The sequence below is a fragment of the Pipistrellus hanaki genome (assembly GCF_964339955.1).
Source record: "Pipistrellus hanaki genome assembly, chromosome: 6".
NCBI classification, from domain to species: Eukaryota; Metazoa; Chordata; class Mammalia; order Chiroptera; family Vespertilionidae; genus Pipistrellus; species Pipistrellus hanaki.
Genome location: NC_140508.1, coordinates 57,242,808 through 57,268,311, shown reverse-complemented (window position 1 = coordinate 57,268,311; position 25,504 = coordinate 57,242,808). Strand labels below are relative to the sequence as shown.

Sequence of the window (25,504 nt, the reverse complement as noted above, 5' to 3'; positions counted from 1 at the left end):
AATGAAGACACCCACGATGTCTAATCACAGAATGAAAGTTACTCAGTTCTTAAAGTCAACGTTTGTTTAGTTAAATTATCGAAATACCAGAAAAAAAGAAAAAAGAAATCCAGGTCTGAAGCATGTGTTTGTTAAGAGAAAACTGGAAAAGGTATTTCGGGTCCATGATATAACTGCCACTTTTTGTTTTTATTCAAGGTGTCATAAAACTGAGTTCTGCCGTTGAAGGTATGTTTTACAACCACAAAATCAGCAATGTTTTGCTTCAAGATTGCATAGTGTGGCTTTACAGCTAGTAAGCTTCTGTGGCAGTGGTGTTTGGTGCCATGTTCTAATTGCCAGCTATTGCCATTCCATCTGTGTTTCTCCTCGTTCTGATCATTTTCTGCCACAAGTCTCTCCACCCTCCACAGGTGGCATGAACGCTGACCCGAGAGGGCAGCATTTACGAGCGAACATATCTGTTTGTATTTTCTGATGTGATTGCCTCAGATCCAGGGCTCTGTAGGGATCCCCTGGCTCTCTAAAGGCCCTCTTTGAGGCTGGACCTTGGTTCTTACCAGGAGCCTTGCCCTCAATCTTTCCACAGAGCCTTCTCTAGAGTGTTATGGTCCCTTATGCCAACGTAGCAGACATGTTTGCCCAGGAATATATAAGCCTGTAGTCATCCAGGCTTCCTGATGAGAAAATCAAGTGGCTAAGGCATTTGCCAGGCGCAAGTGAAGGTTCTTCCCGAGCTTTGTGATTCACCACCCATGGGGGGATTTCGAGGCCCAGCTTCTAGAGTTTTCCATATGATCCATATCGGGCAAGTGGCATTCCCCGTTAGTTATGCATTCAAGAAGCTGAGAAGAAAAGAAAGAGGGATTTCAAGAAAGAGGAGAATCCTTGGGGAAGAGAAGACACGTAGCAGCCTTTTGCTGAGTAACCCCCAAGACAATTAAAAAAAAAAAATACCCCATTGTTTGAAATGGTTAATTGGTTTTTGGCATAAAGTTGATTCCCTGGCCCTCATAGACGCATATATCTGAAAGTAGAGAATGTGTAATTTTCTCTTTTTGTGAGTTTCTGTGTTTGTTTTGGGATGTGTGCGTTCTCATCTATTGGGAGTTTGTCAGTCATGCTTCGGAGGGGAGGCTCCTTGGAAGAGGTGGTGGGGTTGAAGGTGAGTCTTCACGTTTAAAGGGCGATGTGGCTTGATGAATGGGCAATGCATGGGGGTGCGGGTGGGAACATGCAAGGGGGTTGGAGTGGTGAGACCATCCGCTTGACTCAAACAAAAAGTTGGGAGGGCTGAAGCGCCAAGGTTGGAGGATGAGAAAGGGGCTCAGTAACATACCCATTGGGCTGGCAAGTCCCTAGCGGGGGACTCTGTCTTCTGTAGATTTAGTACCATCGCTTTTTTTTTTTTTTTCCCCAAAACAAAGTTTCAAAGGCAATATTTCTGTCACACCTGGCAGAAAGCACGCTGCTCCTCTAAGGCAAGGCAGGGGCCAGGAGCAGGTGCCCGCAGTGGTGCTTCCCCGTCCAGAGGGAGAACCACAACGATGTCGCCCCCAGGAGCTACTGTGGCCAGGGGGCATGTTCCAGGCCTCTGTGAGGCTCAGCAGGAATGCACCTTGCCCGTGCCCAGTAACGTGCAATTGGGTTGAGAGGCTTTTCAAACCTCTCCGTGCCCAACAAAACATAGGAGAAGCCAGCAGGCCCGTGAGAAAGACCTTGCGGGCAGAGACTCCCACGCAAGCGGGCTCCGCGTGTCAGCTCATTATCTGTAGCCTTCCAGATAGCCGTTGGTCCGTTCTGGGCTGTTTGATGTTTTTATCGAGAAATGGCCTTGAAGTCGGAGCTTTACATTGCCTGCTTGGTTCAAGCACAGTATTCCACTTACAACAAAAGGACAGAAAAACAAAATAACTTTTTTTTAGAAAGCTGAGAGAACATTCGATAAGGTAAAAACGATTCTTCAGCTATAATCATGGTTCTATTCATTAATTTGCTAGTAACTACTGTTACTACTGGGTAGCGTGGCCTGTCTGAACCCCTAAAACAGGTATACGGTCTCCTGGGAAAGATGAGAGTGAGGAATAGGGAGGGCAGGAAGCAGGCTGACCACTGGGGGCCTTTTTTGACAGCCTCCTCATCACCTCCTCTGAGTCACAGGAAGTTCTCTAGAGTGGCCATGGATACCAGAGGCCAGGCCCACTTCAACTGCTGCTTGAGCATCTTTTTGGCAGCTGATTGGCTGAGGGCTGTAGAAGGCTTGGGAGCATGCTCTGTTGTAGCTGTGTTAGGACATGTGCGTTGCAGGGGCCGCCTGGGATGCAGCTGTCGGCCGGGGCGTGTGTGTGCTCAATGCATGCATTCTTGGTGCATCTGGAATGTGAGACTTTTGACAAGCATGCTCAGTGAAATGTGTGTCGGACACTCTCTTGATTCCAAATCAAACCTCAGATGGTAGTCCCTGTGGGTATTTAGCCAATTGCTGTACTTGCTATTTTCCATCTGTGGAATGAACTCAAGGCATCGTCATACAACTTATCATGTCAAGGAATATGCAAATCAGTGGCCGGATCCACTGCCAGAAATGAAATCTATTTCTTTTTCTTCAAAAAATGACCCTGTTCTGGATTATCCTAGAACTCTGAAAATATTATTACTATTTTCGGTGCATTATCTTTTTCTTTTCTGTTCTCATTTTTTAAAAATAAAATAAAACAATTGTCAAAGTCATAAGAGAAAATCAACAGATTCCATTTGCTCCTTGCTACCAAGCAATTTTGCTCGCAGCTTTATTTCTCCTCTTCTTCTGAATCAGGGGTGCCCTCTTCAGCATTTTGCAGTTTCTCATAAGCTTTTAAACTCACCAGGAAGAATAGGCCTGTATCACATTAATGGTAAGATTAAAGTGAATGGTCCATGTTTTAAAGACTTAAAATTATACTTAAACAGAAACACCATTGATGCTTTTCTTCGTTTGAAATGAAGAAATATTTGAATGGGGGAAAACATGTTGGAAAGAAAGAACAGCAACGTTTTATCGATAAGAAATCTGGCATCTAATTTTAGATGGATAAGCCCAAACTCTGAGAACACTGGTGTAAGGGAGAAACATCCAGACAGCAAATTGAGGGGAAGGGGAGGTGGTAAGGGCAATGGCAAGGAGAGAAAAACCATCCCAGGGCAAGAATTCTAAACATTCCTCTTAAAAGGGGTTTTTCCTCTTGACATTGAGTGATGAGGGAGAAGGTGGAGGGAGGGACACATGTTTCCACAAGGAGGACCAGGGCAGCAGGCTCACTGAGGAAAAATGAAAACAGAGGTCACGGAAGAGCTGAGTCACGCCTGATTAGAATTGCTCTGATATTCCGAAGGCAGCTACTTCTTTCCGGGGAGGGAGGGCCCAGCCCCAATCAGCAGCTCTTTATCCAGCGTATGAGGAGATGAGTTCAGACATGAGGGGAGTGGGGAGCACTCGGGCCGGGAGGCGGCAAGTCTGAAAGGGCAAGATGAGGCAACGGAGGCTAATGACAGGCTTTGCAGCTGATACCCAAGGTGTGTTCCATGATGAGACTTGCCTCAAAGGTGATTTGTTCCTACCTGGTAGGTAGGCCAGATTCCATAATGACATCAAGTTCTTTCCAAAGCCTATCTGAGGGAATGAAGTTGGGCTTTAGCCTTTGCCCAGACCCCCAGCGTCCCCCCACCACCCCCCATGACCTCTTGGTGGGGACGCTGGGGGTTCCAGTTAGCACTAGAGGTGAACGGGTGAGTGTCAACAGTAAAACCTCTGTGAACAGCTGTGATTTCATAAACAAAAGCTCCCCTGGCATGGGAAGCTTCTGTTTTTCTTTATCTGCTTGTCACTCCACTTCATTTAGATCTTTTTTAAGTGTCTCATTTCTCCCTGATCATGGTCCATGAGCCATCAAAGCAGGAGACTTGGGAATGTTGTTACATTCAAGGTGGTGTTTTTGATGTCCTCATGGCCCTCAGACCCCAGAATTGCAACAAATCCTCAACTATGGGGAGGATTTAGACTGCTCTAACAAATTGCCATACATTTATTTCTCACAATAGTGAGAGGCTGGAAGTTTCAAGATTTGATCAATGGCAGAACTGATGTCTGGTGAAGACCCTCTTCTGGGTTGCAGACTACTGACTTCTTGCTGTGCCTCACATGTGGAAGGTAGACAGGAGCTCTCTGGGATCCCTTTTATAAGGACACTGATTTCACTAATGAAGGCTTTATCCTTACGGCCTATTCACCTCCCCAAAGCCCCACCTCTTAATACCATCGCCATGGAGGTTACAATGTCAACATATTAATTTTGGCAAACACAAACATTCAGTCTATAGCAACCCCAAATGGTTTTAACATTTTAAAAGTATTCTAAATGTATTGATGTCATTTCCTCCCCAGGTGAATTTTATTTTTGTCACTGTCTTTCTACTTTTTAAGCAAAGCTATATGTTCATTTGTCAAGTTAGACTGTGGCAAACCCATTAACAAATAGATAGCTGATGGGCCTATTGCTAGTAATAAATTTGGAATGAAGTTTCTACTATTTACTATTGAAATTAAAGCAGAACCTCTTTACATGCCTTCAAGCCAGATGGCTACAGATAGGGAAGGAATTCCTCCCCATTCCAAAACCCTGAGTGAAATGTGAAGGAGGGTCAGAAATCTAAAAATGCAATATTGTAGAAACCGAAAACAAGACTGGATAGAGTTGTCTCTGTAATTAAAAAAACAAACAAACAAACAGACTTTCTGCTTACAAGGCTAACCTGGAAGCTGGATCATCCTACTAAGCAAATAAGTGTTCCCTTCTCAAATGTATTTTGCAGAAAATTGTCGTTATACTTTTGGCAAAATGTTCCTATTACCTAGCAATGTCTCTGAGGGATGAGAATTAAGTTGAGAATTTACCAAATAGCTTCTTAAAACTAGGACCCTCCCGAAATAGCAAAGATGGGGCAATGTGACCCAGACACAAGGTATGCGTAGTTTCTGATCTTGTTTAGGATGACCCTCAACTCAGATAGAACTGACCTGGAATAACTATTGGCAGCATTTCAGAGCTCTCTCACTTTTTATTTTATTTTCGTTTTGTTTTAGTTTTTCTTTTTTCCCTTCCTCCCTTCCCTCTCCTCCTGTATCCCAGCTGCCCTCCTCTGTTTCTACACGTGCAATAGAAGGCATGGAATTGGGGTTGGAGGCCCATCAGGCAACAGAAAGCCAACCATTAGTTTGGCAAGTAACCACTATTTGCCTTGGTGCCCTCACCAATAAAATGGAGAACTCTATTTCTTAAGGCTAAACAAGCTGATTTAACACAGTAAACAGCATACAGCAAGTGTTCAATAAGCTCTTGTTCTCTTCTTTTTTTTTTTTTTTTAATATATTTTTATTGATTTCAGAGAGGAAGAGAGAGAGATAGTCAGAAACATCAATGATTAGACAGAATCATTGATCGGCTACCTCCTGCACACCCACTACTGGAGGGGTCGAGCCTGCAACTCCAGCATGTGCCCTTGGCCTGAATCCAACCTGGGACCCCTCAGTCCACAGGCCGATGCTCCTTCCACTGAGCCAAACCAGGCAGGGCTCTTGTTCTCTTCTTTACCTTTCCTCGTTCTCTGCTGACTTCCCTGCATCTCTCCGTTTTTCAGCGTCCAAAGGTCTGGCAAACAAATGATCATTCCTCTAGAGTTATATCATAGCACCACTGAAGCCAGTTTCACTTGGGGCAAAGCCATAGGCAAACAAGCAACATAAGCGGTTGCTTCTCAACTTGGAAAGAACTTAGAGGGAATAGAGTTCCTGATCACCTCGCTGGGAACCATGACATCGATGTGTATCCAGGAGCAGTTTCCCAGGTGAACAGTGCCAGGAGTCAATCACAACCCAAACTAGGAGTGTTTCCATCAGATGGAATGTTCCCTCACCTGCTCTTCCAGTCCTGGGGTGTGTGTTGGAGGGGGGTGGGGGTTAGTGAGGAGAAGAGGAAAGGTTTTCAGGCTGATCCAACAAAGTGTTAGATAAAGACTGATTTTATCAATATTAATCATGTTTTAGCTGAAACCGGTTTGGCTCAGTGGTAGAGCGTCGGTCTGCGGATTGAAGGGTCCCAGGTTCGATTCTGGTCAGGGGCATGTACGTTGGTTGCGGGCACATCCCCAGTAGGGAGTGTGCAAGAGGCAGCTGGTCGATGTTCCTCTCTCATCGGTGTTTCTAGCTCTCTATCTCTCTCCCTTCCTCTCTGTAAAAAATCAATAAAATATATTGAAAAAAAATATTAATCATGTTTTTTATGAGGTCGATTATAAATTCACTGAGTGTGCCATTTGTCAACACTGATCAAGAATATGGAAGTTTTTGAATTAAGAGAACTAAAGTGACAACAACCACAGATATCCAGAGAGCAGCTTTCTGTAGCCAAAAACGAATAGTTTGTGCTAACTAAGCAGCCTTGAGTACCTAGCAACAAATTAGTATAACTCAGAAGACAGTTTGCAGCTAAAGCACCATAACCTAGCTTTCACTACCCTCCCTGGGGCAGGAAATAGAAATTTATAAATCAAAGGCAAGCTGTAAAGGAAAATTTGCCTGTTGAATCACTGATTTATTTTTTTGTTTGTTTGTTTTTTAAGAATGTAATGTCTATATGTTTGTTTTTATTATTTTTAGCAATCTACTGGAAGTTTTCAATGTAAACAAAGTTCTTACTTTAAAAGAAAACTGAACTGATTAAGCTGCCTAAGAAGGCAGCTTTTAAGGACTGTGATATAATTAGCAGTCTTTGAGGCTAATTTAATAGTGATAGCAAAGCCCCAAATTCAGAAAATGACCTTTACATTTTCAATCTAAAATGGTAGTCTGAAAGCAGAAATAAATCTATATATACAATATAAAAGCCTAAGCGACCGCCCAACCATTCAACTGTTCAACCGGTAGCTATGATGTGCAGTGACCACCAGGGGTCAGACACTCAACTCAGGAGCTGCTGAGCTGCAGTGACTTGGCAGCTGTGGTGACTTGGCAGCTGCAGTTCTTGGGTGACACGCCCACAATGAGAGAGGAGGGAGCCCGATTCTGAGGTGCATCAACCAAGAGCCACCCTCTTGCAATCCAAAACCCCTTGGGAAATGTCAGAGAGCCAGTTTCAGTTCGATCCCCATAGGCCAGGCTGAGGGACCCCACCAGTGCATGAATCTGTGCACCAGGCCTCTAGTAAATAAATAAAATAAAATGATAGTCTGACCTTAATGTTAATTTTAGGACACACCATAATCTAGACAACTGCTGAAATCACTTACTGCTGTGATTTGAAGTATGAACCAGTAAATCACACTCTTTTAAATTATCCACCATGCCCAGTAAAATGAACTATAAAATCGACTTCATGTTAATCCTGTGTGTATTTCATGTTCCACTAAGATGCTTACAGATTTAAACATTGCCACAGCTATATATACCATAGTTTTGTTGAAGCCATGACTGCTTTAATTTGGAAGGACAGCCGAAACCGGTTTGGCTCAATGGATAGAGCGTCAGCTTGGGGACTGAAAGGTCCCAGGTTCGATTTCAGTCAAGGGCATGTACCTTGGTTGCGGGCATATCCCCAGTGGGGGGTGTGCAGGAGGCAGCTGATCGATGACTCTCATCGATGTTTCTAGCTCTCTGTCTCTCTCCCTTCCTCTCTGTACAAAATCAATAAAAAATATATTTTAAAAAAATAATAATAATTTGGAAGGACATACATTATGACTTTTGTTTGGTTTCACTGAGGAAAAAACCAAAGCATTTTTACAATAATATTATCAATGAAATGTAAAATCAAATACCAGTCCAAAAGCTTTGTAGATTGCAAGGGCTGTTCGGCAGACACTGAACTATGAATGAATGATTACTCTGACACATGTTTCTGTGAAAGAGAGGCTAAGGGGCTAGTTTGCTTTAGGAGTAAAGAGCCCCAATTGCCTACCTCCTTAGGCCTTTATTGTTACAACAGCTTGAACTAAAATTAACCTCTCAATACAATCAGCAGAGTAAGCATCCTTGAGAAAGTACCTGTGTCTTTAGTGTCTTTCAAACAAGGACATTTTGAAGTCTAAACGTAAAGATTTTAATAAAACACCAAGGGGGTCAGACTTGTTTGGAAAAGTCAAGTCAGGGGCTGGCTGCTTTTGGCAAAGTCCCCCAGAGGCCCCCGACCTTCTGAGATTCCTCCTTACAGGCCTTCCTACCAAGTCCCATGCTTCCCCACAGTGGATCTGAAATGTTTTGGAGAAATTTTTGTGGAGTTTTAGATATTTCCTAGTTTTAACAAACATGCATCCTTAGGTGAAAACAGATACAACTCTGTTGAGATTAAGGTTGGTTGAACCATTGCCTTTGAGGAAACACAGTAAACCCTCAAGTTTTCAGACCTTGATTTAACTGACTTCAAATTTAACAGACAAAATTTCTGGTCTGTATGTCATATGTGAAAATTAACACCCAGTTAATTTCAAAATGCTTTTAACCAAGATATGCTTATAATTATATTAACAGGTTTCTTTGTTATAAATTCACTATTATTTTTAACTAATTTTTGTGAGTAGGCCATATGTTGGAAAAAACACTGTAGTAATTTCGCTGACATAAATAAATATGTATCTATACAATTATAGTCTACATATTTAAATCCAAGGGTCACCACTCCTAAACAATGCTTGGGGGAATGATTAGCACATGATCTCACCATATTAGCCCACTGTAATTGGTCCTATTGTTGTGTAGCATAACTTTCTGCAATAGGATTTTTGTTTTCGAGTTTTTAATGTATTTTCTTATTGTTAGAGAGAGGGTAAGGGAGAAGGATAGAGACATAGAAACATCCTTGAAAGAGAGACATTGATCAGCTGCTTCCTGCATATCCCCTACTGGGGATTAAGTCCTCAATTAGGTATATGCCCAGACCTGGAATCAAACCTGGCACTTCTTAGTTTATGAGTCGGTGCTCAACCACTGAACCACATCAGCCAGGCATATGCAACAGTTTTAACTCTGTTTCCAAACGTAACATTTTATCACTTCATTGTTAGTAATCTATTTTTTAAGAAAAATTAATGGGCCGAAACTGGTTTGGCTCAGTGGATAGAGCGTCAGCCTGTGGATTGAAAGGTCCCAGGTTCGATTCCGGTCAAGGGCATGTACCTTGGTTGCGGGCACATCCCCTGTAGGGGGTGTGCAAGAGGCAGCTGATCAATGATTCTCTCTCATCGATGTTTCTATCTCTCTATCCCTCTCTCTTCCGCTATGTAAAAAATCAATAAAATATATTTTTTTAAAAGAAAAATTAATGGATAAAGTTATTAAATGCCTACACTATGCCATGCCCTATACCAGGCCATAGGGATAGGAAAATGAACCCGACCTAGTCCTATTATCCAGAAGAGGCAGCATTTATGCAAAGAGAGAATTAAAATTTAATATGATAAAAATTCAACAGTAGGAGTGAATAAAAGGAGCTATGTGACCATTGAAGTCAGTCTAGAAACTCTGCCTGGGTGGACCAGAAAGATGCCTCAGGGAAGATGTTTAGGTCTTGAAAGACATTCAGAAGGCTAAGAGGGAGGGAGGTGCATCTCACTAGGGTGAACAAAGCCAGCTCAAAGACGGAGGGAGGAAAACCACTTGTCACCTGCGGTAATCGGATTACATTGAGCACAAAGGGAAAAAATGATGTATCTCCATTCTCACTTTTCAGACATGAAGTGAGAATGGAGATATGTTATCAAGGTTTCTATGGGTAATAAATAGCCAGCAAATGATTTTATTTTTAGTATCTATTTTATCTTTTAATAAGAAAAATATTGACATAGCTCAAAAATCAAAATACAGGAGGAAAAATGCATTGACTCCATGCCCAGTTTCCACTTCCCTTAACTCAACATTATCAATTTTCTTTTTTCTATATAGATACATATTTCTATATAGATACATAAAGCATATTTAAGCATTATGAATATGTGTTTTCCCCTTTGTTACACCAAGGATAGTTCACTGTATACAATATTGTACAACTTGGGTTTGTTTGTTTTTTTCTGCTTAACAATGTCTTGGTACTATCTCCACATTTCCCTTTCCTGGTTATGTTTTATAACTACATAGTATTCCATTATATGGATATATCACAAATCACTTACCCAATTTCCTCTTTGCCACACTTTTAGATTGTTCTCAATATTTTGCTGTTTCAAGCAATGCTTTACTAAATGATTTTGTATACATCTCATTTTATCCAGTATGTCTTCAAGACTAATCTCTGAAGTGCAGTTGCTAGGTCAAAGGCTACATTAATTAGATTAAGGTTTGCTACAACAACAAACAACTCCCAAATCTCAGTGGTTAAACATAATTTATACTACGTGGCTGTCAGGAGGTCTGCTCCACACAGCCTCTCGGAGACCCAGGCTACCACATATTGCCATATGCACCTCCATAGGGGCTATAACTTTCGTATTTACACCAGCCTCTGTCTTAGGTGTACCTTTTAGGTCCTGGACGAAGACCTATACTATTGATAGTTAGTAATAATACCATGAGCTAACATTTGATGAGCTCTTATGTTTATAACTATAGCAAGCAAAGTACATACATTCACTCAAAACCTCACAGCAACTCATGAGGAATTCTTATTTTCACCTTATTTATAAAGGAGGAAACCAAAGGATGGAGAAATTCTAGCTCAAGGTCATAGAATTCCAAACCCAAGACCGAGTTTAACCCTTGAAATTAACTACTGTACTACCCTCCTTTACAGTCTACAGTACCTATGTTTCCTGATAGGACTAAAGGTAGCCTTACTTCGGTTTGCCATCAACTGTCTAAAGAAAATGGCACATAATGAAATCTCCAGGTTTATATATAGTACCAAATGCTTTCGGGCACAGTCTCACAAGACTGGGTGAGGGAATGGCTGGTGAGTTGTGGATAATTACAATGGAGCACAAATAAGTGAACATACTCCAGAATGTGTGTCTACAGCAAGGGCCACTGGTCTGGGTCAGTGGTAGACAAACTCATTAGTCAACAGAGCCAAATATCAACAGTACAATGATTGAAATTTCTTTTGAGAGCCAAGTTTTTTAAACTTAAACTTCTTCTAATGCCACTTCTTCAAAATAGACTCACCCAGGCTGTGGTATTTTGTGGAAGAGCTATACTCAAGGGGCCAAAGAGCTGCATGTGGCTCGAGAGCCACAGTTTGCCGACCATGGGTCTAGGTGATCCGAGAAAGGGATGTAGGTACTAGTGGAGACAGTTCCCTGAGACTCTGAACAGAAGCAGCACTGTGCCATGGAGGTGAGGTTCTGAGTTTCACCTCTGTACTTGTTGGCTCGCTTTGGGCAAATCATTTCCTCTGTGTGTGATGTCCTCATCCTGCATTGAAGGGGGGCTGCGGGGGAGGGGGGGGAATAATCATGTGATTTAGGAACATCCAAGGCCCTGGGCTCTGCTTCCTATAGAAAATCCACCCTATATCATTCCCAGCATATTATAGTGATCCACATCCCCACTAAATGAATGTTTTTTGCAAATATTTTGAAAGATTTTTTTTATCATTTTTGTCTAGAATTAAATTTACATATGCAAAATTTATTCAGTTTGATAGCTGTGATTACTTGGTAATCATACCTATATAGGAATCCCTCACAAAATGAAAAAAAAAATTTTTTTTAATTCACAAAATATTTTTAGCTTGTTAGGAGTGGCTCAGTGGTTGAGCATCAATCCATGAACCAAGAGGTCTCAGGGTCTATTCTTGGTTAGGGCACATGCCCAGGTTGCAGGCTTGATCCCCAGTAGGGGGTGTGCAGTAGGCAACCAATCAATGATTCTCTCTCCATCATTGATGTTTCTATCTCTTTTCCTCTCCCTTCCTCTCTGAAGTCAATAAAGATATACTTAAAAATAAAATAAAGTAAAAATGTAATGGAACTTTGTTCATAGTTTAACAGTAAGTGATCTGACATAATGTTAGTTTATAACAGCATTTAATTAAATTTTTATTAGTTTTGATTTTGCAGATTTATTCATGGCTTAATGACAGTGACTCTTTTCCAAGACTCAGATACCTTATCTTTTTGAAAAGCTCATAAGCCAAGGCGTGGCCCCTACAGTGCAGAGGACACAATCATAGTGACACCTGGTCAGTGCCCTCGCAGCATTGCTGTGGGTTACATGTGGATTGCTGTGAATGAGGAGAACGAAAAGCCATGTCTTTTAGCAAGCAGGAGGTAGAAATCGCTGCCATGAAACCCGCTGAGGGAGAGGGCCAGGCTCTGTGAGGCAGGCACTGGCAGAGTCAAGGGCTCACAGCCTTTCCTTTTTGCATATTCAGTGTGTAGTGGCTAGGCTTTGCGTCTGGAAGCTTCTGTGGGAAATCATTACTTTGTCTTTCAGGGCAGGGAGGAGGAGTACCCAGTGACAGCTGCCTGGGTCTTTGTGTTCTATTTCTTGGAGTTTAGTTTCTTTTGCTCCTGAGGTATTGCCTAGTCTGCTTGAGCTACTGTAACAAAATACCAGCAACTGGGTGGCTTAAAAAACAGACATTTACTTCTCACAATTCTGGAGGCTGGGAAGTCCAAGTGCCAGCAGGTTGGATGTCTAGTGAGAGCTTTTGTCTTTGTCTATGTTCTCACTGGGCCTCTCTACATGGGGAGAAAGAGACAGAGAGACAGAATCAGAGAGATCTGGTGTCTCTTCTCGTAAGGCCACTAATCCCATCATGGGCCCCCACCCTCATGACCTCATCTGAACCTACTCCCCTCCCAAAGGCTCCATCTTCAAACACCACCACACTGGGAGTTGGGGCTTTACCATATGGATTTTGTGGGGACACAAACATTGAGTCCATAACCGGTACCCTTGGGTGCACCTGGCCTAAACCAGATGCGATACAACCTGTCCCTCCTGTTAGTTAAACAGAATACATTAGAATTAAAAGGGAGTGGGTATTCTTCATCTGTGAGTTTCCCCTGTTCTTGCAAATAGTCTTTAGCTTGACCTTTGGGGACATCTTGAATCTTAAAAAATTAAAGTTTCTGTGGAGGGGAAAAAATAGGCGCTCCCTTGTAAGGAAGGTAAAGGTTAAAGTCTGTGGGAAGGACGCGGCGGGAAGTGAGCCTGCGGCCACAAAGGGAGCACAGCTCAGAGAAAATGACACAGCAGAAAAGGGCCGGCAGCCTTGCCAAGCAGTTTCCGCTGACATTCCAGAGGCTCGAGCAGCCCTTCTGGTTTCCTGGAATGCTCTCACTTAGTCGTCATGTGGTGGCTGAGGAAAATCCCTGCAGCACCCATGGGTGACCTGGAATAATACCTCCTCCGCCCCTGGAACAGATCCCCCGGATGTGCACAGGGCGCTGGCATGCTCGGTGGCACAGCCAAGGACAAAGCGGCCAGTTGCATGCAGGCTCACTCAGGGGCAGGGTGTCTCACAGCCACCCTCACAAAGGGACAGTTCACACCACGTCACCAGCGCCCACTGTCTCCCAGAGAGGCTGTCAGACCAGAAGGCAGGGCCTAGCATCGGTCAGGCTCATTCTCTGTGTCACGAGAAAGGTGGAGCAGAGGCGCCTGGGGGAAGTCTGGTTTTCCCTCAGCGCTGGCATTTTACTGAGCTCATCGCAAATGCTGTCACTCACCCGGAAAGGTCCGAAATGCGCCTTACTTCCGCTGCTGGAGCGATGGGATGTGGCAACAGCTGTCTGGGTGACATGGAGGCTGCCCAGGAGGCGGAGGAAAAGTACCAGGTCTGACCAGCCAGGCCAGGGAATGCAGGCGGCCAGGGGGAAGGGGAGCATCCTGGCTGAGGTCGGGCCATGCCTCCTGCTGCCGGGAAAAGTCCCATCAGCTGGGCAGCACAGAGAAAGGCTCTCCTGGGAGGGGGGACTTACCCTGTCCGCAGAGCCTTGAAGAACTTCAACAAGAGATGTTATTAGCAGAACTTAACATGGGTTAAATGTGTTATTGGATCCCATATATCTATATATCTATCTCTATCTCTATCTCTATCTATCCCTCTATATATAAAGCCTGGAAATAGGAGACGGTGAATATCAAAGATGGTGTAAATAATAGCCATGAATTTCAGTTAATAATGCTAACTGCAATTAATGACAATTAGTAATAATACCACTAAGCATTTCCTTTCATCTGGGTCCTGTGCTAGGACCGGGACATGTATTATTTCACTTAACCTTTCAACAGCTCTGTCACAGAAGTGCAGTTAGCATGCCATTATAGATGGGGCACAGACTCAGAGACCACTCATCACTGATGTTTCTGTTTCTCTATCCTGCTCCCTCTCTGGAATCAATAAAAACATATTTAAAGAAAAAATAAAGTGTGACCTCAGCCTTTTGGTCTCAGGTTAGGCACAAGGGAAGGCAGAGAGGGTCAAGGAAAACTCCCAAAGGCTCCGTCTTCGTCTGCGTAAGCAAGCAGGAGCATGTTAGCTGATTCCCTGCAGGATTGTTGGCTCGATACATAATTCACAGCCAGTCACAGGAATCCCACCAAGTCAGGGCACACCCTGGACACAGAGGAAATAAAGAAGCAGACAGCGAGTGTTTGTGTTGGATGCCCTTTGCGAGGGCTGTGTGAGAGCAAATGATTTCATTCTCGAGGCACGGCTCTGAGAGGGAAGTCAAACAGCCCACAAGTTGAAACAAATCAAACAGCCTTATCTTCCTCTTGATTCATGGGTTCCCTTTTCCTTCAAAGCCCTTTCGAGGCAGGACGCGGTGACTTGTCATTGTGAGAGTGAGTGCAAGGTCCTTCCTGGGACGTGCGGCCCTGGTGACTTACAGGACCTGGAAGCTCTGACATTTTTCCTTGACAAACCTTTGCTCACTAACCAACACAGGCTTTAGATACATAAACGTAGAAACACACACACACACACACACACACACACACACACAAAGTGCAATGAGCCAGTCACAAACAGGACAGCCACACAAGGGACCTAGAGTCATCCAATTCATGAGACAGAACGGAGAATGGTAATGCCAGAGGCTGGAGTCAGATTTGTGTGATTTGCCTGGAGGTTGGCTGCACAATAGTGTGACTGTACTTATTGAACTGTACATTTTAAAATAGTTAACACGATAAATTTTCTTCTGTATATTTTAGCACAGTTTAAACACACACACACACACACACACACACACACACACACACACCCTCTGCTGGAAGAATCATGAAATAGAAAGAACACATGGCCGAAGTCAGGCCAGCCTCCGTTTGGATCCCATGTCTGCCACACGCTAGTTTGGGAGCAATGTTCTGTGTGTCTTAAAACAACAGCAATCATCGTGTTATTCCTCCGTGTCTATGGGGCAGGCGTTTGGAGGCGCTTCCGCTGGCTAATTGTGGCTCAGAATCTCTCCGGGGGCTTGCATTTAGGGGAAGAGCTAAAACTGGGGGCTGGCTGAGCATCTCTCCTCTTCTTACAGCCTCAGAGCTTCTCTGTCTTTGCACATGGCTAGCAGGGCTTGCTTACAGCACGGGGCCTCAGGACAACTGGACTGCTTCTGGGGTGGCTCAGGGCTCCAGGCAGGGAGTACGGTAGACTTTGCATCACCTTTTTAGCCTCAGACGTCATGCAGTGTCGCTTCCTTCACACTCTCTTGGTCCCAGGCAAATCACGCATTTCCCCGAGTTCAAGGAGAGGAGAATTAGACTCCACCTCTTGACAGGAAGTAGCGACATTCTAGAGCAGGCTTAGCAAACTGCTCTCCTGTGAAATCTGGCTCACCTCTTCGAGACGGCCAGCCTGCTCATTTTTATACGTCTCTGCCGCAGTGGCTGAGCTAAGTGTTTGGGACACAGATGGCCTGGTTCACAGAGTCTAAAATATGTATGGCTCTTGATAGAAAAGGTGGCTGGCCCCTATTCTACAAGAACATGTCATATGGAAGATATTGCTGCAGTCACCTTTGATCATTGCCATCTGCCACAGGCAGGATACCAGCCTGTGAACTTGACTTCCAGCTCTGTATCTGTAAAATGGAATGAAGAGCATACATATGTAAAAAAGCACTGAGCACAATTCCAGGCCTGTAACAGATAAAGTGTAAAATTCAGCTCTGCCCTGGCTGGTGTGGCTCAGTTGGTTGGGCGTCATCCCATGCATTAAAAGGTGCTGGTTCAATTCCGGGTCAAGGGCACATGCCTGGGCTGCGGGCTGGATCCCCTGTAAGGGGCATGCAGGAGACAGCCCATCCATGTTACCCTCTCACACAGATGTCTCGCTCTTTTTCTCCCTTCCTCTCTCTCTCTCAAAATCAATAAACTGGGTTGTTGTTAAAAAAAACAACAGTTCTTCCCTTCCTAGTCTTAATTATAATTTGGAGAGCCATGGAAATGTGTTTGCTACAACTATAGGTCTATCAGCAATATCAGAAATTCCCTGTTTCAGACGCTCCCTGGAATTAAGACAGACTTTACAGAGACCGCCTTTTAAAATACATGCTTCGTACTTTGAAAGAAAGGAATGTTTCCAAGAATTCTTTTAAATATGCAATCCTCACCCCCACCCCTCAGTGCATTCCTTTGTCAGACTTGCTATATTTTTACTTTTCAAAGAGCAGGTACCTAAGGGAATGAAAGTGATCTGGGAAAATTAGGACTGAGCAAGTGGGGAAGAGCAGGGTGGCAGCAAATCTCCGATTGCCGATAGCAAGACTGGAGATGTGTGACCTCCTCACAGCTGTGCTCGGGGCTGCCTCTGCCTCAGACAAAGCATTGAAAAATGTTTTCTTGGCTTCCCCTTCCCCTTTGCCTCCTTTTTCTATTGCCCAGACTTGCTATCTCTCTGCTCCAACCTCCTCCCACCTGCCAAGATCTCCTTGAGTCTTTTTTCTCTCCTCCCGTGGAATTTCCAAGGCCAATCCTCAAGAGATGGTTCACCTATGACCCGTCTTTCCTCCCCCTGGCCCCATCTCCCCACCATCCCCCCCCAGCCCCCGCCCCAGATGGGGGAGTAAGCTTCTGTTCAAGCAAAGAGAGCGCTCTGAAAACAGGCACCTACTGTGCTAACAGGACACCTTCCAGTCCCCGTTTCCTACCCATTTTCTCCAAACCCCTAAAACTGTCAGTTCTGCTTATGCGCCACTTAACAATTATGTTCTGTCTCCTCTTCGAGTTCCGTTAAGACTCCAGTGGCTTTTGAAATCTACTTAGCAGCATCCTCAACTGTATTGGAAGAATTGGATCTTTTTAATGCAGCTATTTGTCAACTGATTACTTTCATGTCAAATATTATGAGTGTTTTGAGAGGCAGTTGGGAGGGGGGAGTTGGCAATTTGATTGGAGACCATTCCCTTTGGTTCAATTAATTTTTACAGCATCTTTCCCCCTCCCGTGTAGCCCAAATTTGCAATTTTAGGCAAATTTGGGGAAATAGTTTGTAGTATTCCCAGAGTCCCAACTCAATATCAGCCAAAGACCAAGTCAACTGATGCTGCTCCAGGAAGAATTGTGGTTTGGAAAAGGGACTCCGCTGGCTCTGGAAGCAGAAACAGCCAGCACTGCTGCTGCTGGTGCGGGTCCTGCCGTCACAGTTGCACGGAGTTTACGAGGGGCTCTCCCGGGGGCTCCCTCTCGGTGTTCAGAGGCAGCCCTGGCCCAGCGCTGCAAGGGTCACACGTCTCCAGTCTGTCCTGCCACAGGCAACCGGCGGTGTGCGGCCGGGACCCGCTCTGCCCCACTCGCTCGGTCCCAGTTTCCCCAGACCCTTTCATTCTCCTGGGTCAGCCATTTTCAACCTTGTTCATCTCACGGCCCACATAAACGAATTACTAAAATTCTGCAGCACACCAAAAATATGTTATATTTTTGCCAATCTGACCCAAAAAAAGGCATAATTTTTAATCATTCCCACCGGATGGCTATTGTTGTGTTGGCTGTTGTCACTGTTTTATTGACACTTTAAGGGAAAAGAGGTCAGGGCCCTGACTAAATAGTCAGGTATCGCATGTTTTAAAACTCTTGAAGCACGGCAGTTGAAAATCACCACCTTGTGTGGTAGAATCTGCCGTAGAGAATTGTTCAATCCAACAAGCACATAGAATCAGGAACAAAACTCTACCTCTGGTCACCCTCTCCCAAAAGTCATGGCTGCATGGAAAAGTCGGCAGCTTGGGGGTCCTCCTGTTGGCAAGCGGGGAGGTTATCAGAAAACAAACCACGTGTCCCACAGGCATAAAGGCATGGAAAGGATGGCATTCTCAAAAGGATAAGCCATTCGGTGTGAAAATGTCAGGAGAGGCAAATGAAATAGGCTGCAGCCACGTGGTGCAGGAGTCAGGGCCAGTGTTTGTCTGTGTCTTATGGGTTCGTGTTCCTAAAGGGTTGAAGAGTGAAATATCAGACAATGTGAAAAGCTTTTCATTATTCTTTTTTTTTTTTTTTTTTTTAAATTAGGCAATCATAAAATTTTCTTCAAAAACAAAGTTAGCCCTGGCTGGTGTGGTTCAGTTGGCTGAGCATCGTCACATGTGAATGAGAGGCTGCCAGTTAAGATTCCCTAACTGGGCATATGCCGAGGTTGCAGGTTCAATCCCAAGTAAGGGGTGTGCAGAAGACAGCCAATCTATGTTTCTCTCTCATCAATATTTCTCTCTTTCCCTCCCTCTCCCTTCCTCTCACACTAATCTATACTAAGTCTATACTAATAAAAGGGTAATATGCTAATTAGGCCAGGTCAACAGGCCATGTTCCAGCTGTCCAAATTCCTTCTGGACAAAGCCATGGTGGTAGGGGCCGAGGCAGAGACAGTTAGGGGCAAGATCAGGATGGCAGGGGGTTAGGGACAGTCAGACTGGCAGAGGAGAGCAGTTCAGGCCGGCACAGGAGGGCAGTTGGGGGCAACCAGGCCTAAAAGGAAAAGCCATTGGGGGCAAGGCAGGCAGGCAGGTGAGTGGTTAGGAGCCAGTGGTCGTGGATTGTGAGAGGGATGTCTGCACAGGGATAGGGCCTAAACCAGCAGTTGGACAACCCCCAAGGGGTCCCAGATTTGAGAGGGTGCAGGTCAGGCTGTGGGACACCACCCCGCCCGTGCACAAATTTCTTGCACCAGGCATCTAATATATATATACAAATGTTAAGTAGAGACAAATATACAGCAAAATATATGGTAAAAATAAAATTGAGTCAATTGTCATAGCATTGAAGACATAATAGTATATCTAATTTTTATTCTAATGTTTGTACCTTTTTATGATTACAGTGGGTAATATGTGTTCATTTTTCTAATTGGAAAAATCAGAGAAGCTTATAGAATAAAACAAAGTCACCTATAAGCCCATCACTGGACTATAGCTATTTGATGTCAGAGTTGGTCCTCATGTGCATAGTAGTTTTATATGGAGCTACAATAGTAAGCGACTTTCTCTTTTCTTCGTAAGAATGCACTTCAAAGTCCATTTCTTCTTATAATTTTCTGTCAAATTCTGTGTCAATCAAAGGCAAACTACTGCTGGTCTTTTTAGAGGAGATAAAAGCAACAAATTAAACACTGGCTTAAGTTACAGGGTGCAACATACCACATCTTACATTAGGAGAAATAAAAGTAATATCACTGTTTTAGGGTTTTTTCCCCCAAAGGTGGGTGACTTTCTGCTTTACAGAGCAGGTCATCCAAACCCAAACTCTGTAACATAGTAAGTGAGTAAAAGCAGAGCCTTGACTTCTGGCAGGGGAAGGGTGGGAGGGGAGGGTTACATGAACTGAGGCCAAGTCTCTTCTTGGTGAGGCACAGCTTCAGCTGAGTGGTTCCAGGCCAAGGCACCAGGGCCTCGGCTCTCAGAAAGGTGTGCAGACATTTCTGTTGGCACCTTCGGGAAGGTTGTGCTTGCCCATTGTGCTTCCCCACTACCAGGGGTCAGGATGTACCAAACTCTAATTTTTCACTTCCAATTCTAAGAAGAAAATTTGAACATCTCCCCATTTAATAACAGACAATAGCAAGATTGTTTTGAAAAGTGTTGGGACCTGCCTAGGCAGGAATCCATTCTGGGTGTTGGTTTTTTTTGTTTTGTTTGTTTGTTTTTTAATATATTTTATTGTTTTTTACAGAGAGGAAGGGAGAAGGACAGAGAGTTAGAAACATCAATGAGAGAGAAACATTGATCAGCTGCTTCCTGCACATCCCCCACTGGGAATGTGCCCGCAACCAAGGTACATGCCCTTGACCGGAATCGAACCTGGGACCTTTTAGTCCACAGGCTGAAGCTCTATCCACTGAGCCAAACCAGTTTCGGCGGGTTTTTTTTTTTGTTTGTTTGTTTTTTTAAGTTCCCTTTTATTTAATTTTATGATTGTTTTTTCCACAAATTTAGTGGTACTGCCAGTTTCTGGGAAAAGCTATGTGTGTGTTTTTGTTTGCAGCTTGTTGTTAAAAATCTGTAGAAAGGCTAAGAATATCCTGCCACTAAAAAACTGTGTAACCTTGGGAAATATCAGTTAGCCTTTCTGGTTCTGAAAAATAGAAAGCTCAAGCCAGAGGTTCAGAGTGGCAGACTGTAGGAGAGTTTAGAAATCACTGAGTTCGGTCCCTTTTGCACGTGGATGATCTGAGATTCAGAGAGAGTGGGGGACCAAAGTCCAACAGCTTTCTCCATAATTGTATTATTTTGATTTCTAAGAGTTCAGCAAATTTTAAAATTGATTAGGTTGTGTTTGAAAAAAGCAAGTGAACTGGAGATACTGAGGTGTAAGATAATAAAAACAAACACTTAGAGAAATAGAGATAAGATACTGTATGATGGTTATTCAAATTTATAGAGAAAAAGAAAATGAAAACTGTGTAAACTGTGGACCATTCACTGCACAACACTTACCCAACAAACATTTACTGAAGGCTCATTTGGAGCTTCAAGTCTAGTAGGGAATTGAGAAGATAATTATCACGTAGTACGTGCTCTGTCAAATAAAAGTGCAGTATTCTAATGAGGTCCAGTAGAGGCATTTGGAAGGACAATCCAGAAGTCTACCTGGAAGAGGGGACACCTGAAGGAGAAAAAGGAAGAAAGAACTTATTCCATTTGCAAAGGCCGGGGAGCTAAAAGTAAAAGTGGGCAGGAGGTTGTAGCGTTCTGAGACCAGGAAGGTGAATAGGAAGCAAGTTATTCAGAATCTCCAAAGCCTTAGATTTGAGACTTTACCCTGAGGGTAGATCTGTCAGCTAGAGAGTGACAGGGTCTGTTTCGTATCTCCAACTCTTGCTTTAAGTGTGTACAACAGTGTGGAAGCAAGACAAGACAGACCCAGGGAGACCAATTAGGAAAGTATCGCTCAAAACATTTTGACAGACAAACTACAAAATGCACACACTTCTGGACACACACACACACACACACACACACACTGAAACACGCTTTACAGGACAATTCTTTGTGGGGTGCATTTCTTAATCTATTTCACTCTTCGAATGGGGCAACTGCGTAACTCACCTCAATTATTCCAGGACCCACTAATAAGTCACAACTAGCAGTTTGAGAAACCTGGAGTTAGGAAGTCTCTGTGATCCTCCAGCGAGGAGATAATAGGACTTAAGGAAGCAGGAAGGTGGATAGAAGCATGCAGAATGATCCCAGAGGGATTTAAGAGCTAGGAGAGAAAGAATCAAAGAAAGTAGAGATACTGCTCATAATTTTGGCTTAAATTCTGGACAAAGGGGTCATATGCCGAGATGGGGAACATTAATCAAAAGATCTATTAGGAGGTCAAAGACACTGAGCATTTGAGAAATGCCCATTTTTGGTAAACACAAATGTATCCCTTAATTTGTGGCAATGGGGGGGGGGGAGGGGGACACCTAAAGACTACATTATATAACTCCAGGAAGTGTTCGAGCTTGTCTAACAGAGAAACAAATTGGTGGGGATGGGAAGGACAAAATCCTTATGGACAGGTGTGGGCTCTAAGGCCAAGACTGAAAATTCTCCTTGGAAGGGACAGGAAAGCTATAAATCCCCGAGAAACAGCCCGGATCAAACACTCACCTGGGGCCGCGCGCTGCCTGCTCTGGGGCTTTTGGGAGGCTGAGTATAGGGTGGGTATTTTGGCTTTGGGTTTACTAGCATGCTGGCAGGAGTTAGCTTCCTAGCACACAATATTGGCATCAGATTTGGAATCCCCAATCACTTGTTGCAGGGACATAACAGACAGTGCTTATGCACTCCTTATATAAAATGGAAATCAATTAACTTTATACTTCACGCACGCCCTCCGACAGCACTGGGTCAAAGGGAGTTTTTCCCCCTTCCTCTGTTCAGAGCCTCCACAGTGCCCATCCTGCTCCTTCTAAATCCTTTCTTTTACAAAACAATAGGGAGTGCTGGTAGCCCATCGCTGGTAGAAGATTTGGAACAATGGGTGTTTCTGAGCTGGCGTTATTGAAATGGTCTTGTCTGTGTCCTGGGGGAGATTGTAAATGAGATGTCAACAGGAGCTCTTTTGTGCGGACGGCATTCAGCCCAGAGAGAGGAATTTCCTTACTGCGCTAGTATTTAAAGCAGATTTGTTGCTGCTTTGGCAAAAATTTTTTCTCCCGCCGCCTGAACTCTCGGCCCGGAATGAGTCACCCGGTGGGGCTGTGACTTCCTTCCCCGCTTAGCAAAGCTCGGCGTCCGTCATTTACATTTAGAAGGAAAGCTCCTAAGCTGCTTTCTTGGATTTTCATCAGCCTGAGCTTCTCCTCTAGACCGTCACGTGGGGCTGAGCTGTCAGCAGCCCGGTGCCTCCGGGGAGAGGGCAGCCGGCCGGGCTGTTTTTCTCACTCCCTGCAAAACTTCTGACTGTTTTTGCTCACTTTTTTTTTTTTTTTTTTTTTTTTTTTTTTAAATCCAGAGAGAGAGAGTGGGACAAACACAATTTCCTGCGTTAAGCCTTTTTCCTTTCTTTCTCCCTCCCTCGCCCTTTTTTGGTAAATGGCAAGCCATCTCAGTGTGCTCTAATTACCGCGGGCTGCGGCTGGCTTCATTCCCTCCTCAGAAGATAAGGCAACTGTTTTTTATGACTTCTCAGCCAGGTGCTGCAGGGTGACAAGACTTGCCTGTATCTGGAGACCTGACAAGGTTATCGGCAACGGCAAACAGGCCGGACCTTTGAGCAGCGGCCATCCCTGCTCCCCTTCCTGGTGACCCAGTTCCCCACCCTCCACCAGCGGTTCATGTTGATTCCTAGTCTAGTCTTTCCGCATTCCTGCACTTAAGCAGTCCCGGCACAGCCACGGTTATGAACTGTGTAAATCACAATCATGACCCAGCCCCAAACCATGAGCATAAATTTCCAACCTCAGCCCCAAGCATGCAACACGGGATATTCGAGCATAGGCTGACTTGGTACATTTGCAGCGATTTCTTTTTCAAAGAGGTGAGCCTTAAAATCTTTCACCTCTGGCAGCAAAAATCCAACATACTCACATTGTATTGCCATTCTATGGTTCCTTTTGGAAAGTAGAATGCCACCCACACCAGGAGACAGTGCCTGGCTTGCTTTAGGTAATAAAAATTGCTATCGCTCAATGGATTTATATCTGCTGTTCACTAACATGTCATGGTAAGCCCATCAGTTGATTCTTTAATTCGGGCTGTAGGTGAGTTTTGAAAGTGACTTTCAAACTGTGTGTACTAGGTAATGCGTTAATGAATGAAGAGCCATTTCAGTGTGCTCTAATTACCTCGGGCTGCGGTTGGCTTCACTCCCTCCTCAGAAGATAAGGCAACTGGCCGCTACACATAAACTTTTAGGGGAGTGTCCTGAGCTCCGTCAGATTAGTGCGTGGGCCACCCTCCTGTCACTGCAAATTACGGAGGCCAAGGAAAGAATGCTGGTTTATGGACTGCGCTGTCAAGTCAGACCATAGCTTGAGGATAGGGAATAAGAATGAGGAAGAGATTGATGGAAAGGATGTGTTAAAACACACGCACACAACCTTGCAAATATGAAGTGTTTATAAGGACACATCACACTACCCCCACTCTCTAATTAATATAGAGAGGGGTCCACCTTGTGGGAAGAGGCCAGCTAAAATCCCTGCCAGTGCTCCAATTACCATTATAACAAAAACCATAGTGAATGTTTCTGATAGTGATAAACCAATAAACATCCAAAACTCCAATGAGATCAAGGAAAGATAAACATGTGAGGATTATGAGACCTGATCTTAGATTCCTCTTTTCCTCAAAGCTATAGAAACCTTGCCCACCCACAATGCCAAGTCCAGCACCATCTGCTACCCTCTGTGTGGGCTTGGCTGGGACAGGGCTCCATCCAGGCCCAGAGCTGCCTCTGAAGGAAGCCCTGGGAGGGAACTGCTCCAAGGCATCTGAAGGGCTAGGCAGACATTATTCCTTCACCTGCACTTCTGAAAGCCATTGCTCCAAACCTCACCCTGGAGCTACTTGCAGCGTGAATGTCCTCCTGCCTCCTGCAGACACCGGTTGGCGATTGGCAACCGCTGCTCCAAAGGTTTCCTTAAACCAGCTGTCGCCAACCTTTCGGACCTCACGGACCATCAGTGGTCCGAGGACCACCCGTTGGCGACCGCTGGCTTAGAGTAGATTAAGGGGTGCTCCCCCAGACCCTCCTGGTGTGTCATGTATATTAGCTTTCTACACCCCCAAAAGTTCTGAAATTCAAGCACATCGAACCAAAAGATATTCGGTAATGCCTTTGGGACTCAGACATTGTTCTCACAAGGGTTCAAAGATGATTTTAAGAGGCTTAGAAGGGAAGAACTCAGTTCCAACCAGACTCCACCCTGGAGAACAGGGACAACCAAACTCTCCAGCCTCCTTATGGCGTGGGGAATTGAGACTGTGGAGACACCTGGTCTATTAAATTCAGGGAATGAGGATGATGGTGGGAGGTAGGCAGACTGAATCGATACAAACTTTAGTGCTGGCCACACCAGTGTCCTGGGTTATTTTTATTTAATTTTTGGCAAATGATAAAAGCCCAGCTGTAAAGAGGAATTTTCAGTGCAGCCTGTCAGGGGCCCTTTGCCCTCACGCTGTAATCGCGCGCGGACTGACCTCGTGATGCGGACAGAGAGCCCCACGCGCACCTGGTCAGGTTCTTCTCCGGATCTGTGCCATCGGTCGGTGACACAGTTGGATAACGAGGTGTCATTTCAAAGTGCTGATTCTGTTGCTTGAGAGGCAGTAAAGGGCTGAGCAAACAGTTTCCCACAGGCTATAACCCGGAGAGTTTTTCCTGTTTTAACTTTGAAAAGATGGGTTTCAGGGAGGAAAGAGGAAAGGAGTAGGATGAATAATTAACTGCCTGACTGCCCAGACCAGGGCCTCCTGTGGCGTCCCACAGCCCCGCTCTCCCGACCCAGGTAATTATTCCTCATCATGCTGAAACCAACAGGAAGGGATGGTGGATGCATTTTCTTTCTTCTTCACTTCCCCTCACATCCTGTTTTCCTGGGTTTGG

At 44.4% G+C, this 25,504-nt stretch overlaps 1 protein-coding gene across 22 annotated transcripts in view; it reads left to right on the top strand.

Annotated features, from left to right (window-relative positions):
* The window catches only part of DLGAP1 (DLG associated protein 1), a 573,475-nt gene that overhangs the window by 493,296 nt on the left and 54,675 nt on the right, over positions 1-25,504 (top strand). For 12 of the 22 annotated variants that reach the window (XM_084888099.1, XM_084888098.1, XM_084888094.1 and 9 more), the window contains one exon: positions 199-228. The exons of the other annotated variants lie outside the window; for them this stretch is intronic. In XM_084888099.1, coding sequence (XP_084744225.1) covers positions 199-228 — 30 coding nt within the window. The remainder of the gene's footprint in view (positions 1-198; positions 229-25,504) is intronic. 22 annotated transcript variants of the gene reach the window in all.